Source organism: Astatotilapia calliptera, chromosome 4, assembly GCF_900246225.1.
Source record: "Astatotilapia calliptera chromosome 4, fAstCal1.2, whole genome shotgun sequence".
Classification (NCBI taxonomy): Eukaryota; Metazoa; Chordata; class Actinopteri; order Cichliformes; family Cichlidae; genus Astatotilapia; species Astatotilapia calliptera.
This window is the reverse complement of record NC_039305.1, coordinates 12,027,260-12,042,362: the sequence shown is the minus strand read 5'-3', so window position 1 is coordinate 12,042,362 and position 15,103 is coordinate 12,027,260. Positions and strand designations below refer to the sequence as shown.

At 42.7% G+C, this 15,103-nt stretch overlaps 2 protein-coding genes across 5 annotated transcripts; one reads left to right on the top strand and one right to left on the bottom strand.

Moving 5' to 3' along the window:
* Positions 1 to 109: 109 nt before the first annotated feature.
* epn3a (epsin 3a) lies at positions 110 to 9,602 on the bottom strand. Of its 4 annotated transcripts, none has more exons than XM_026164761.1 (11): positions 9,294 to 9,602; positions 6,841 to 7,569; positions 5,035 to 5,129; positions 4,383 to 4,460; positions 3,811 to 3,903; positions 2,690 to 2,773; positions 2,436 to 2,565; positions 2,110 to 2,265; positions 1,914 to 1,988; positions 1,585 to 1,821; positions 110 to 1,080 (listed from the first exon to the last, which is right to left on the bottom strand). In XM_026164761.1, the coding sequence occupies exons 2-11, from the start codon at positions 7,406 to 7,408 to the stop codon at positions 785 to 787; spliced, it is 1,812 nt and encodes a 603-aa protein (XP_026020546.1). In that variant the 5' UTR covers positions 7,409 to 7,569; positions 9,294 to 9,602; the 3' UTR covers positions 110 to 784. The 4 variants fall into 4 exon arrangements, with proteins under 4 accessions (XP_026020546.1, XP_026020548.1, XP_026020547.1 ...); XM_026164763.1 differs by having other exon boundaries at positions 2,460 to 2,565; XM_026164762.1 differs by lacking the exon at positions 9,294 to 9,602 and adding an exon at positions 9,024 to 9,074.
* Positions 9,603 to 13,659: 4,057 nt separating this feature from the next.
* On the top strand, positions 13,660 to 15,095 carry rasd2a (RASD family member 2a). The gene is made up of 2 exons (XM_026163682.1): positions 13,660 to 14,301; positions 14,413 to 15,095. The coding sequence occupies exons 1-2, from the start codon at positions 13,764 to 13,766 to the stop codon at positions 14,928 to 14,930; spliced, it is 1,056 nt and encodes a 351-aa protein (XP_026019467.1). The 5' UTR covers positions 13,660 to 13,763; the 3' UTR covers positions 14,931 to 15,095.
* The last annotated feature ends 8 nt before the right edge of the window (positions 15,096 to 15,103 follow it).

Sequence of the window (15,103 nt, the reverse complement as noted above, 5' to 3'; positions counted from 1 at the left end):
AGACAGTGATACTGAGTGTGTTCCTGAGTCGTCATGATTTCATGTGGCATGTATTGATACCAAGGGAAATGAGTAAATGCAAGTGAATAAACCCATGTGAAGAACTGAGCAGTGTTGTAAATACACTCCTATATTTGGTGAAGTCAGTGGTTTGCAAGCAATGAATAAACTCATATTCATACATTTTTTAAGGTTACTTCATATGAATTATTTGCTCACAGTCCTCCCAAACTATTACTTCATTCGCCACTTGAATTTCATAATAGCAGACTGGTATACACTGATTTTTCCCCACCAGCTCTGTTCCAGCCATATACCAGTATGATGCAGTACTTCAAGCAGCGAACAGGTAGATGTGCACATACCGAGAATGTGTAATCAGCAGTGACCACCTAAACCTGTAATGCATCTTCCCTCTACTTACAGCTTAGTTTGTTGACAGCAAAATATTATCAGACCTTTTGTTTCTACGTTGTAGGGTATGACCTTGAAATTGTACTTGACACTTGGTAGTTAGATTTAAAAAAAAAAAAAAAAAGTGTTATCTCTGTTGTAGTCTGTTCATTAAAAGAGGAGCAGGATATGTTGCTGCAGTGAAGAGCAGATTCAGCTTGCGTCTACCTAAAGGTTATTGTGCATTACAAGAATATAAAAACAACTAAGAATAGGTTTTTCATACAAGTCCATTGGGCTGTAGTTTGGTGTGCAGTTAGAGCAATATTTCAAGAGGACAATTTAGTGAATTTCCATTTTTCTAAAATATTTTTTCCGGTTTAGTTTGTCCTCATAAGAAGGGGTTTTGACTGCTCTGTGCGGCCTGTGATCCCTGAGCACTTGCTGAAGAGAAAGGCAACAAGGGCTCAGGGAGCCTCACTGGCAAGTCCAGTCCAGGATGGGTGGGGTGAGTATGTGACGACGGGATGCTGGCACCCGGATGACTTGTAGGCAGCGGCAAGGAGGCACTGTATGGAAGAGAAGTGGCGTGGGGAGCCGTCAAGGCGGAGCCGGTGCCCATTTGATTTAGACTTAGTTTCGGCTGATCTGCTTGGAATGGATTGCTGGGTGAAGGAGCATTCAGGCCTATGTGAAAAGAAATAAAGAGAAAAAGTCTACTTTTAACACCTATTCAAAGTTTATTTTTTCTAAAACTGAGCCTTGAACCTGATGAGTCAATGACCTCTTTATGTCTCTCATGACGCTACAGTTTCAAGCACACACTGTTCCCAAAACTCATCTGAGATTTAAAAGGCAGGAACAAAAAAAAAAAAACTTTAATTCTCATTCACAAACCAACTGGAGATCACAAAAAACAGATACCAGCAAGGATAAATGGAAAAATGGAAATATCTAGCACTCTGCACGTGGGGGTTTTACTGCAGTCGTTACATGGCAGCGGATTATCACTCGCCTGCATTTACCAGTACATGGCACACACTGGTAAATGATTAACACTGCCAGGTGGTGGTTGTGCTCATCTTATGCACAACCAGCACCTGGCTGATTTGAATACAATGTTTTAACTACTCTGTATGTCCAATAACAAAGTGCAATGACTGCACCTGCAGTCAATAATACAAAACATACCTGATAAAAACGGGTTCTTGTTCTTGGCTGATGGGTTTCCTGGGATCAAGCTGTCCAAGTTCACCAAGGAAGCTGCCGAAGGGTCCAGGAAGGACTCGGGTGTCCGGCATGTTCGAGAGCTGGGGTCATTCAGGCTTTCTCGAAGACGAGAAAGGTCAAAAAGCTCAGGGCTGTCCTCTCGCCCACTAGCCCCGTTCACCTGACCACCATCCATAGCGTCATCAAACAGATCAGCATCTGTCAGCAGAAAAGTAGAAAGACAAGTAAGACTGCAAGTGGAACCAACGTACAAAAAGTAGAACAAGAATAGCAGATAGTGTATTGTTTACCTGAGGGACTTAGAGTTCGGGGAGCAGGTTCTGTAGGTGCTGATCTTCCTAAAGGCGCTGTGAACAGATCAGCTCCTGACGAGGATAAAAACATGACAGAAATGCTATTTAACTTTCTGTGGAACATAGGTAGTTTTTAAGATATCCAGGTGACGTCTTTATTTTAGTTACCCTACTTGTAAGTGAAAACACTCACCTGTATTTGCAGGCAAAGACCATACAGGACTGAGGCTGGAGACGTTGTCCTGTGGTGGATCCCAGGGGTTGGCTGGAGGTTCCCACGGTGGGGGAGGGCTATTTGAAGGTGGAGGTACCATCCATGGAGAATCAGCTCTTGGAACGCGGCTGCCTTCTTAATTAACACACAAATAAAAGAGTGTTAGCCGGTGAGCAGTTCAAATTATTTTGTAGGTACAAAAAGCAGAGAGTTTCATGTAAAAAAAAAAAAAAAAAAAAGATTCTTCATCTTCATACGATTCCATCTAAAATAATATACCATGACCAAGCCAACTCAAGGCTCACCGAAAGAGTCCCAATGGTCTGTACCTCCAGCCCCAGCAGCTGCCTGGTGTGAGGCATTATTCCACCGATGGTCACTGGGAGGCAGATCTGTGGGTACTGCGAAAACATCTACCAGGTCCATAAAGGCCGTCTGACCAAATTCATCAAAGAAAAAAACAAAACCAGAAAAAGTTTATATTTCAACATATATTTTGACAGTATTATTGAATGTTTTCATAGTCATATACTACTGCTTATGTTTCAAGCTTTCATACCCCGCCTTTTTTCTCCATTTCACGTTTGCTCTCGTCCAGAGCTTTCTGGAGCAGGGACTCATCTCCTTGGCGGCTGAGCTGCTCCTTTCAACAGATAAAAGACACACGTAAGCCTTTACGGGTCACATATTGTCACATCACACTATATTTCTCATTCAGTGACGGTGCACAGGAAAAATAGATGGCTTGCATTTTTCCTATGCAACATATGTACACAGTTGGCAGAAACCAGAAAATTCCCTGGCCAAAGAGAGGACAGAAAGCAGAGCATCCCTGTGATCTCTAACAGAGCAGTTCTATTGTGTTACTATATAGGAGTGTAGACAGAGAGGGTAAAAAAGGGGGAGGAAAGAGACAAAGAGAGTGAGACAGGAAGCGGGGGTCCAAAGGTTGCCGAGATAATACAACAAAGTGAACGTTATACAACTTTTTCAAACAAGGCAAAGAAAAGGAAGCAGAAAGTGTGGCAATAAGGTACTGTAAAGGTTGTATGGGGGAAAATATAATTAAAAAAAAAAATACAGAGAGAAAGGATGATTTAGGACAAGTGGCACTGATCATATAATGGCTTATGTTGTAACAGAGGACTGAAATTAAACAGGTAATATTCTCCTGAGCTATTCAGGAAGCAAGTCTGAATTTACATTATAAATAAAGTATTGTGCAAAAGTTTTGACCCACATTTAATTTCCTTATATATATATATATCACTGGGATATAAAGAAATAGGCAAAATAGTAATGTATTCATTTATGATTTATTTATTTAAGATGTGGAATAAGATGGCTTGAAATACAGCATATATAGCAGCTTTCTTTCTTCTTTGGATGTTGGCTGTCTTTACTTCTGTTCTCTGTCAAGATGATCTCACACTGTTACAATAATGGTGAGGTGTGGGCTCTGTGGAGGTTAATTCATGACCAATAGTGTTCCACTGTGTGTTTTTCTTTGCTGGATTTTGCACAGCACTGTAATTCAAACTGAAGTGACAAGTGTGGTCACCTGCACCTTCATTTTTTATAAATAACTTGTGAAAAATGTCACGACAGTTCTTACTGTCTATTTCAAAAGTGCTTAGGAAATGGTTCAAGTCCTCTCACCCACTCCCCAGGACACTCTACCTGCTGGTGCTCCTCCTTGCTCAAGCTCAGGGCCAACTGGAGCTGAGTTTCCTCGTCCATATCCAGGGCAGCAGCAGGAGCGCGTTGGACTGGCTGTGAAAGTGTAAACCAAGGAGGGATTTACAGTCAGCTTCCATTTTACCAGAAATAAAGTTGGGCATCCTCACAGTACTTCACAAGCAAATTTAACAGGTTTCCCAATCAATGTGAAGGAGCCAGTCCTTTGCCCTTCCCTGGCACCACACCAGAAGGTCAGCAGCACCAGGTCAGAGCCTGAGATGTGTGTCTCATACAAGTGTACTCAGAGGAAACAACTTATGGTTAGTATAAGAAAAAACAAAGGATGAAACCACAATTGGTTAATTTTTAGAGAAAGTTGCATATTTCTTTGCTGTTCAAAAGTGAGTGAGTGAAGGGGGGATAGTTCAGTTGTAGGAAGGAGAGAAAGTGAGTAGGCATGCAGTTGCTTCTGTGAAGGAAAAACACTGGAATGTGATACTGGGTTAAATGTTTAAACCAAGGGACAAAGAAAAAATGCAAAGGTAGCTGCATCCCTCCCAGTATACATGTACCTGGTGGGCCTCCTCTTTGCTGAGGCTCATAGCGATCTGGAGCTGGGTCTGCTCATCGATATCCACTCGAGGAGGTGGCTAGAGTTACACATGAGGGAATTGGAGGAAGGCAAATCAAAAAAAATGGTAAAAAAGCATGCTTGATTTTGCTGTAATGATAGGCTATGCTGGAAAGAAGAGAAACAGATCAAATGCCTTGGATTTCTTATCAAAAATCACAGCCGATTTGTCTGATTGCTGAAGTGGAAACTGATATGCACTCTAATATATTCCTACAGGAGCTGAAGCAGGAAGTCTCCGAGGGCAAAGCTGCCCTTGGCATGGAGACCGGGGCGGGCTGTGGAAGCTTGAGAGTGGATCAATGCACACATTCTGTCTGGCTTCTCACTCTTTCGCTCCCAGCTTCCTCACTCTGCTCGGTCATTGTTGGCTACATTAGAGGTTGAGCTGATGATATCATTTTCTGACAACAGTTCTGGAAAATACACAGTCAGGAGCAACGCTTCACCACTGGGGCAGCTGTTTAATGTTTTACTACAGCATAAAATGTCAACAACAAAGCGAAGAAGCCTCTTTCTGTCTGGCGCATGTGCCTGTAAGCGTGAAAGGTTTGTGCTCACTGAAAGAGCGAGTGTGTTGTGTGTTTTTGTACCTTTTCACTTTCTTCTCGGCTCATAGCCAGGGCCAGCTGCAGCTGTAGCTCCTCTTCGCCACTGGTTGCTGGCCGTGCTTGTTCCAGGTCTGGAGCTAGTTGAGGAGAGAAAGAGCAGAGGGGAGTGGGTTTTAGGGAGGAATGGGGAGCCATAGGATGAGAGAAACATCAACAGATGGAGGGAGGAAGGGGATGCAAAGCCAAGAAAGAAACACTTTAGGGTGATTTTTAAGGTCAGAAACGAGCTGGCACTGTTTTTGCATGTTAATTTTCCATTGCCTGTTGTTAAGTGCCTTTGATCACATTGCTTGCCACAGTCTGCCTGCACTGAGAACAATGGTGTGGCTGTGTGGAGAGTTCGGCTGGTGGTGGGGGAGAGGAATGGATGGATTGGAGTGGGGCCCACCTTATTACCCCGAATCCTCTGGGCCAGTTGGAGGATTCAGGTCCAGATTTGAGAGAGGGAATAGGGAAGGGGGTCGGGGGGAGCTGGCAGCTTACCAGTCTGGGTGCCAGGCTGTGGGTCACAGGGCTAAAAGAGGGAAGCAGGCCACACGCTGGAAAAGTCAGGTCTCGGAAACCAATCTTTTCCACCGCACTGCCCCTCAATATCCCCCGTCTGAGCTGGAATACTTTCTAGCAATTAGCTGCTGACAACCTGGTGACCCCCTCCCACGGTACTAATCATTATCATTATCATGGAATCTTCTGGAAATCACCAAAATATCCCCCCTTTTTATAATTAAAATCAGCTAGAGAGAAACAACAACAGAGGACTGGTGGGGCTTTCTAAATCATCTGGGGTTTCTTTATCCAATTCCTTGCTATGATTTCTGGAATGGATAGGAAAGCCTCCTTCAAATAAACCATGCTATTTTTATAGTATCTCTGAACCACAGAACCAGAGCTAGGAATTGGACACTGGCCATGTGCTTCCGCTGGCACTCATTCTTGCTCAGAAAAGTATGCTAGTAATTTGTATTAGGTGGAAAATCTGTTGAACAAAAAAAAGAAAGAAAGAAAATACAGTCATATACCGTCTTGCGGGTATACTGTATTTACTTTTCCCTCATGAAGCAAGCCACAGACATAAAAAGATAAACATCTGCCCTTGAGACACCACAAGGGCAAAAGTTACTAACGGCCTTTTTAAACAACATTCCCCACAAAGACCACACATTTGCCAAAGTATAGTACAGACCAGTAGCACCACATTTATAAATGATGCATTTAGCTTTCCAGTTAGAGTTGTCACTTGTAGCTGATGAAGTCAGTGATACCATCTCTCCTCAGTCGCACACTGAAAATTTCAGTCTTATATCATCAACCCATCTAATGACCTAAACACTTAAGTGGCAGATGACAGAGTATCACCTCAAGCAAACATGCTGTAAACCTGTGTTGGAGTGAAATAAGCACACATTGGGCCTCTTCTCTATCATAAATCCAGTTTAGCTGCCAGACAATCAAAGGAATGCAGATGCCCAACAGTGTGAAGAGAGCAAAACTGAAACGAAATCGCAGTCAGTTTATGCATGTCAAGGCTCGGAAAGGTGGAGCGTGAGTATTAAAACTAATAGTGTTTTCGAAACTACCTTGAAAACAGGTTTTGATTTACTTCATCACATAAGAGTTCAGGGAACTTATCAGATGAACTCATGACCATTTTAACTTGTGACTTGCCATGTGAGTGATTCAGAAAAATGACAGCTCCCGTGCAAAAGGAAATATTCAAGTACTCAACACTGTGTGCTTTGAGTAATGTAATATATAGTCTGTAGTTACACAACAGCCCCTGCTACTCACAGTGGAAGGAGGAAGGAGAGCTTCTGCACCTGACGCCCTCATCACTCGGGTATCCTGGGTAAGGAGGAGGTAAGGGACTCGAACCTAAGCTACTTGTGACCCCTGTCATGCGTGTTTTGGTCTTCAGTGCCTGGGTTCGCTCCTTCTTTAGCTTTTCTTCATCCCTCAACAGAGCCACCAACTGTTTAGCCTTTTCCCTCACATTGAGGCCCTGGTCACGTCCATCTCGATCTAAGTACTGGAAGTCTCTCAGTGTCTGAATGCTGTATATGTTGTCCCGGCAATCCCTGGCTACGCGCTCAGACCCTGTTTTGATTAAATAGTCCAGTAGCGTGAGCGCCTTGTAAACATGCCTCCAGTTTTTGCCATGATCATTGAGCCTCTTCCAGACCATACCCATAACCTCTGCGAAAGCCACAACATTGAAGGTCAGATCTGCAATTTCAGCCATGAGCGAGCTGGAGGGTCCCCAGGGGTCGTTGGAGGTGGCCTCTCTAACCTTTATCTCGGCCTCGGTGTAGTTGTTGACCATGTTTTTCATTTGGCGGCGGATCGATGATGTCTGCATGATGGCAGCGGTGTTTAACAGGTAGAGGAAGAAAATCTAGCAGCAGCAGGCCAGCCCACTGTGTTGCTTCAAAGGAAAACGGCTTGTTCAGCTTAATGGAAAAATGCGGTTAAAGGGAAGGCCCAAAGGTGACTTCAGCTGTGTCCACAAGTGTGCTCCTTCTGGAAGAATAAAAACATGATTTAAGCATATGCATATGTAAAATAAGAATTTCACATAACTTGTCAGCTTTATAACTCCTTATACATCATCTTCTGTCTGCAATTATCAGCAGCATTAGTGAACTCGCCTAGCTCTCATGTTTTCCCACCCATTATTAGTGTTTGGAAGGAGAGAAATAACTCCACGCCTCTGAGCAAAGTGAAAAAAAAAAAAAAAACACCTGATCTTGGTTTTCCCCGAATTTACTTGAAGACATGGGCGATGGCTTAAGGCATGCAGTGCACTGTTCCTAAGCGGGCAGCCACCAGCTTGACAAATATTTGCTATATCTTATTTCATTCGTCACTTTTGCTGCTAATAAAAGCACAGTTTTGTGTCATACCAAACTCACTGTATCTGGGACTACTGTTTAATCTGCAGGTGTTGGGCATTATGAGAAAAGGGAGGGGCTCCACCTCCCCTGCTGGTCTGACCAGGTTACATCATCATGACAGCGGTGGTGGGCCTCCCATAACTAACGAAACACCCAGTGTCCTGTACATGTAAGCATATGTCTATCTGCCTGAATCACCAAAATGTTTTTCTGCAGCAGTTACAGAAAATTATGCCTTACAGTACATGTCACTTTGTCCTGAACTTTGGATTGCTTTGTCTTACATAGTCAGGGGAATCATAAGCTAACTGATAAGCTTCCTCTCCCCCACATAAAGGAGTACAAAGATGAGTGACAGCCCAATCACATCAGTAGGACTTACAATAAAAAAAAAAAAAGTAAAACAGCAAAAATTACGCTTGAAAATCTATTGTGTTACACGAAATATGAGCACACTGCTACTTTTGTCTCTCAAAAGATTTAGCTGTACCTTTGACTGTACCAGGATAAGAGGGAGTGAGTGAGTCTATTTCTGGTTCAAAGAACAGCAGGTTCAGTGATCAATGCAGGCCCGGTTCACTGCTTAGGCCCTTCTTGAAACTACATAGCTGTGCCCAGAAAATAAGAGAAAATGCGTTCTTCCTATAACTTTCTGTCAGTGGAAGTCAGTTTAAAGGAAAAGGTGGTTTTATGAGGGCTAGCAGAGGAGAAATGTTTAACAGAAGTCAGTTAAAGTCTCTCTGGACAGATTTCTGCCTCTGTTAATGTGGCAAAATGAAGACGATAAATTCTTTTTAAGTCAAATTTTGGCACCTCGATTTCGTTAATTATCACAAAGTTCAAAGTACAGCCAGGAAGAGAAGCAGGCCCAAAACATTAACACGCACAAAAACACAACTGATTTTCCATTTCTGACCTTGACTTGACCATTTTCAAATTTGGAGGATTTAAACAATTAAAAAAAAAAAAAGAAAGAAAGAAAAAAAGTCCTGCTTAAATTAAAAGAACGCGATCTATCTGCACTTATAGGACGCAACCCCCCGCCCCAAATAAAACTGCTCCCAGATCGGGCCTACATACCCGCCCAGGTATTCTTCACTGCGGGCTACAGCCGTGAGAAAAATCACTGACCCGCTGGGGGAAAGCGCGGCTCTTTTCCTGGCATGCTCTTTCTGTCCCAAACTAGGAAGACCGGGGCCATTATTGCGTCAAATGCGATGATCGGGTAGGTGAAGTATGTGACCGTGACTCAGCCTTGTTTCCGAGTTTAAAAGTTAAAACCCCGATAAAACGAAAAGAAACCACGAAAAACATAAAGATCGTCTCCACCGTGTCCACTTTCCCTCTTACCTTCATGTCATAGCGCGTCAGTGGGGTCCCAACTTGGGGAAGCTTTGGGTAGAATAAGAAACGCCTCCGCCTCTCGGCATATCCCGTAGCTGTCGCACAGAGAAGAACTAGTGGAGAAAGATATTTAAAGCCCAAAGCAGTCAGCGAGAAGCGCACGGACCGTGTAAGAATCCCAAACTACGGCGCGGAGGCGGAAGCTGCTGTTTAGTTTGTTATCAAACTAAGTTGTGTGTGCTTATCACAAATCCAGGCACTGAGCCTGCAGATGGCACAGCCCCCTATAAACACGCGAACACACACAGTAAAAATGGATGGATGGAGAGAAGGGGAGGGAGGGAGGCCTGCTCGGTGCATGCAGAGTCAGACTTAACTCTTTCACTGCCTGATGGAAAATCATCTGTCGTAACTGAAGCAGGTGATCACAGCACATGCTGAGGAATCTCTCTTTTTCTCTGCCACAAACATTCACAAGCTTAAAACAACTAGAACTGTGTGTAATTTGCGAGTGGTGCAAACACACAGCTAGACCGATGTACAATTTTGTACTGTGAGATAAGAACAAATAATCTAAGCCAGGCACGGATCTTTTCACAGAAAGTCAGCGCTGCAACACTTTTTGAGTGAACATGCTCTCCCATGGGGGAGTGTACAAAGAACTACACTTCCTTCCCACCAGCTTCTTCCATGCATTTCTGCTCTTTACTTATTTATTACCACTAATGGGTTCTTGTCTGAACTCCCATCCTTGTGCATTAAGACCTCAATCTGCTCTGTATTCACTCTGGCTTGGACTCAGACAAATGCACAGTGTAATCTGAGGGTGTCTGTATGAACATACAGTGAGTGCAAAATGATTATCTAACTAAAGGGAGAAGCTGCTGGCGAGAGAGCAGCGGGTCTTGTGGTTGACTGAGCAGGATATACAGGAAATACCAGCTCAACCTTGTAACAACAAAAACACTCCTGAAGACAACTGAAGGGCAAAGTGCACAGGAATTAAAATGTCATCAAGCGATATGACGTATGATTTGGGGTTTAAAAATAATATATATCTCTGAAATAAGTGTGTACTACCCAGCCCTGTGTGTAGGAATGTACTATTGCTTGCTGCAGCCGCCCTGTTCACTTTCACTGATCCAGTCAGTCAAGCTCATTTCATATACCTCTTTCAGCCCTCCTCCTCTCTGTCTTTATTTCTCCTCAAAACAGATGCCTGAACATTCTTTGTTCCCCAACAAAGGCGTGATGAGGTCAGGACAGGGGGGACATGCAGGCGAGGGCTGGGAAAACAGAGGGGGAGGAGAGAGGACGGCCAATGATGACGTCATGCAAGAAAGGCAATCAGACTTCAAGTGTGTGTGCACATGTGTTACTTCTGGAGACAATCTATTAACACAGTCTTATACCTCCTGGGGACACCTCCATTACTGTGAGTGTGTATAATGTAAATTACTACACTGAAAGGAAGACTTAGATTATGGTGGTTATAGCTATAGTAAGTCTCAGGGATATTAACATGACATCCTATTTCATCAAACAAAAAGCTGGATTTTTAAAAAATGTATAGTGTAATAATGCAAAGAATTTAAATATAATTTAACCATAAAGTTTATTAAAACTAAGAATTTGGCACACAAGCCTAATTCCCAAAAGTTACCAGACTCTGTAAAATGTAAATAAATACAGAATAAACACATATTTTATTCACAGTGGAACATAGAACACATATCAAATGTACAATTATAAGAACAATATTAGCTCCACTTTGAATTTCATGGCAGTCTTTTGGGAGAGGAATGTTGTTCCATTCTTGTCCGACAGCCCTTGGTCTTGTTTCCGTATTTTATGTTACAAAGACGGCAGTGTGTCCCAGTGATGTTCACATATGGCTTCTTCTTTGCATGTCAGAGCTTGTTGCAGATTGGTGAACCTCCGCCCATCTTCAGCTCTGAGAAACTGCCTCTCTAAGATATTCTTTTTATATCCAATCATGTTACTGACCTGCTGCCAGTTAATCTCATTAGTTGAAAAATGTTCCTCAAACTGTTTCGTTTTAATGTCACTTACTTTTCCAGCCTTTTTGTTGCACTGATCACAACTTTTTGAGAGATGTTGCTGCTATTAAACTCTAAATGAGCTCAAATTTTCACAAAAATGTCAAATGTCTTTATAGTTTAAACATTTATATGTTTTCTATTATATTGTGAATAAAATGTGGGTTTATGAGATTTGCAAATCATTGTATTCTGTTTTTATTGACAGCATATTTAAAAGTATTTGAAAAAAAATATATGCTTAATTTAATTCAGTACCAGCAACATATTTTTTTTAAAAGCTGGGTGCTGTGACATCAGAGCTAAAGAAGAGAGCCTTGTTTTCAGTGCACAGTTCTAAGGTTACATCTGTGATCATGTGCGGTGCTGCAAACAGCATGGATAACTTGCTCATTTGTGAAAGGTCCATTAAACAATAATAATAAACAATTTGAATAGGTTTTGGAGCAACATATGCTGTCTCTCAAGGAACATTGTTTTTTCAGGGAAAGCCTTGCTTATTTGAGCATGACAGCACCAAACTACATTTAGCATGTAGTAAAAGAGTCAGCAATCTAAAGTGGCATCCAGACCAGACCAATCACAAAAGGAACACACCAGGAAGGATAAGACACTCTGACTAAGAACTCTGACAAAGGAGGGCTCAGGCTGTTGTTTAGGTAAACTGCTACATCAAGCAAAGAATGCTAAAAACAACAGCTAAAATAAGAGGCCATGCAAGACAAAGGAGCAGGGTTGAAAATGGGTGTAATGTCCTGTAATGTGTATGAATTGGAATAATAATTTACTTTTAGTTAATTGCTGCTGCAACAAAAGCAGCATGATGTGCATAACCATAATCAATTCCTTTCCACTGGTTAATCAACTAACTTCATCTGTTTGTCTCTGGTGCCCTCTAGGGGCAGTGTTTTTGTCTCCTTCTTATGTCCTGAAAACAAAAAAGAAAATCTGCAAATTTTGCACAATGCGAATCTCAAGTATATGCTCTGATCAAAACCAAAGATGCACTAAAATACGTGGATTCGTGTTTCTGCTCACTTTATTAAGCTCACTGTTATTGTTAATGGAAAATTTTACAATATAATTTCGAAAAACGCAAACTAGCTAATATATCCACGAGCTCTCTCAGACTTTTGCACCCCATTAGTATTTCTAAAAGTATATCAATGTTCCATTATGTGCTGCTGATAGCACCTATTTAGAAACCAACCATCTACTAGTACATTATCAGCTACTATGGCTGCTTATACATTATTCATCACAACATGGTTTTCAGCTGTAGCACTAAAGTGCACTTATTAGAGTGAGACTGCAATCTCCATGGCGATCAGCTAGTCTTGTATATATAACTGCATGTTTTTCAGGTTCAAGAAAGAAACCATTATGTGGGCTGTCCATTCAAAGTGTCCTTGGATTTTGAGAATAGTTTGATGGAGGGAAAAAAAAAAAGGCTTTGTATCATGTTCTAACTTCTGCACTGAGCTCACAAATGATTTGGTATGCTCCAGTGATTCACCTTCTCCCTAAAACATCAGCATATCTCTCCTCCAGAAATACAAATTTGATTTATATGTTAGTGTACCGTGGAAAAATAACATCAGCTTTCTGACTCCGGAGGTTCTGCAGAGGACTCATCGCCAGGTCATCTATGATTCATAAAGCAAAGAGTTGCTCTGTTTCAAGCTTCAACACTCGAAAAAGTCGTGAGGAATTCAGAAAATAAAGGGACTTCTAGAGTATGCGATCACAGTTCAGGAATAATAAAATCCGTCATGCACAGATTTATGTCGGGCGGTGCAGGGATGTGTTGTTAAGTGGGATTTGTTATGAAAACACTGTGGAACTGTTAAATAACAGATATAAATATATATACGGCAAATGGCTAATGTCTCCGTGACAGCGTTTCAGGAAAAGAGGATAAACAAAATTAATTTGCGCTCGCACGTCACACCTCAATTGTCCATGATATTGGCAATTATCTGTACTCTGTCTACCAAACATTTACCCAGAATTAGACAGGAAGCACCTGCAGGTCAAATGCTAAAAATAGAAACGTGCCAGAACAGATCAGAGTGTTTCGTGCCCCCCCCCAACAAAGTAAGATCGTAATTTAAAACAATCCGGATAACTTTCAGAAAGCTGCAATGCACCAACTGAAAAAAGTCTACTGTATATTTCTAGACCAATCTAGCACTTTTGTCTTCCTCCAAAGGAATATTTTTCACAAGCGGGGGCCGTGGGGGGCTCCGCGCTTCTATAAAAGGAATGCATTTTGAATGAGCCTGCTGACGCAGAAACTGTGGGTGTATAAGAGATGACACTCGGCTCTGTTTTGCTGGACACATGGGAAAGCAACTGGGTTGGTGAGGTTGTGATTGCCTCTCGGTGACTGGAGACTCTTGAAAGAGCACAAGAGATGAACACAACTGAGAAGTTTTATCTTCCCGTTGATGGCATTCTCGAAATGTTGAACTCTCTCACCGGGCATCTACAATCAAGCATTACGCACCCAGATCTTCAGAGCACCTCACTCGGTCCAGTGCTCCAGCACCCCAAAGTCTCAAACATAGCGACAGGCATGGGGCTCGTCAAAAAGGTTAAGGGGTGCTGGAGACAGCAGGATACGAGGATAGTTGTGAGTAGATCCTCAAGTTCTGGCAATCGGCAAGTGTCGGCTGATCGACTCCCGAAGAGGTCCGTGGACCTGCTGGAGTTGCGTTTGACCAAGCCCAGAAATTGTCATAGAATAGTTGTGCTTGGTGCGCCCAGAGTGGGTAAAACAAACATTCTCCGGCGGTTCATGGGGAAAGACTTTGAGGAGAGCTATGAGCCCACAATCGAAGACTTCCACAGAAAGCTGTTCCACATAGGAGGAGAGGCATACCAGGTCGATCTTCTGGATGCGGCAAGTGAGAGGGACTTCCCTGCCAAACGCAGACTATCCATCCTGACAGGTTAGGAATCAGTGCTGTATTAAATCTGTTTTTAAGGGATGTTATTTTTTTATATTTTGAAAATGAATGCTAACTACCTTAATTTACATCTGATGTTCTTTGTCTCTCCAGGTGACATTTTTCTGCTCGTCTTCAGTTTGGATGACAGAGAATCTCTGAGTGAAGCCTGTGAGCTGCTCAGCGAAATCAAAGCTGCTAAGGCAAAGTTGCTGAAATTAAAACAGCCAGTGAGAGTGCCAGTCATTGTATGCGGTAATAAAGGGGACTTAGACTCAGAGAGAGTCGTGAGACGGCCAGACGTGGGGAAAATCCTCGGCGAGGATATCCCATTCTTCGAAACCTCTGCTAAAACCGGCACCGGGCTGGACGCGATGTTCAGAGCCCTTGCCTCTCTGGGTGGACTACCTCACGAGACTAGTCCATTGCGACATCAGGTCATACCCATCCTCACCTACCGGTCGCTGTACGTCGGCCAGCGAGGCAGGAGGGGTAGCCGTACGCGGGTACTCTCTGCGCCCTGTGCCGCAGTAGACCCTCTGGCGCGCCGCCCGAGCTTCAACAGCGACCTGCAACTCGTGCTTGGATCAAGCACCAAACACAACAAACCCGAGAAGTGTCAGATTCAATGAATTGTGAGACTTCTCGACAAACAAATTGTAGTAGTACGCTGCAATATGGTATACGTAAAGAGTTATACTCTGTAGCACCTGGCTGGACCAGTGCATTCTTATCGTGTTTTTTTTGTATATCCCTGTTCTATAACCCTGTAATAAAAGCTGAATATTTCCAACTATCTTGCGTG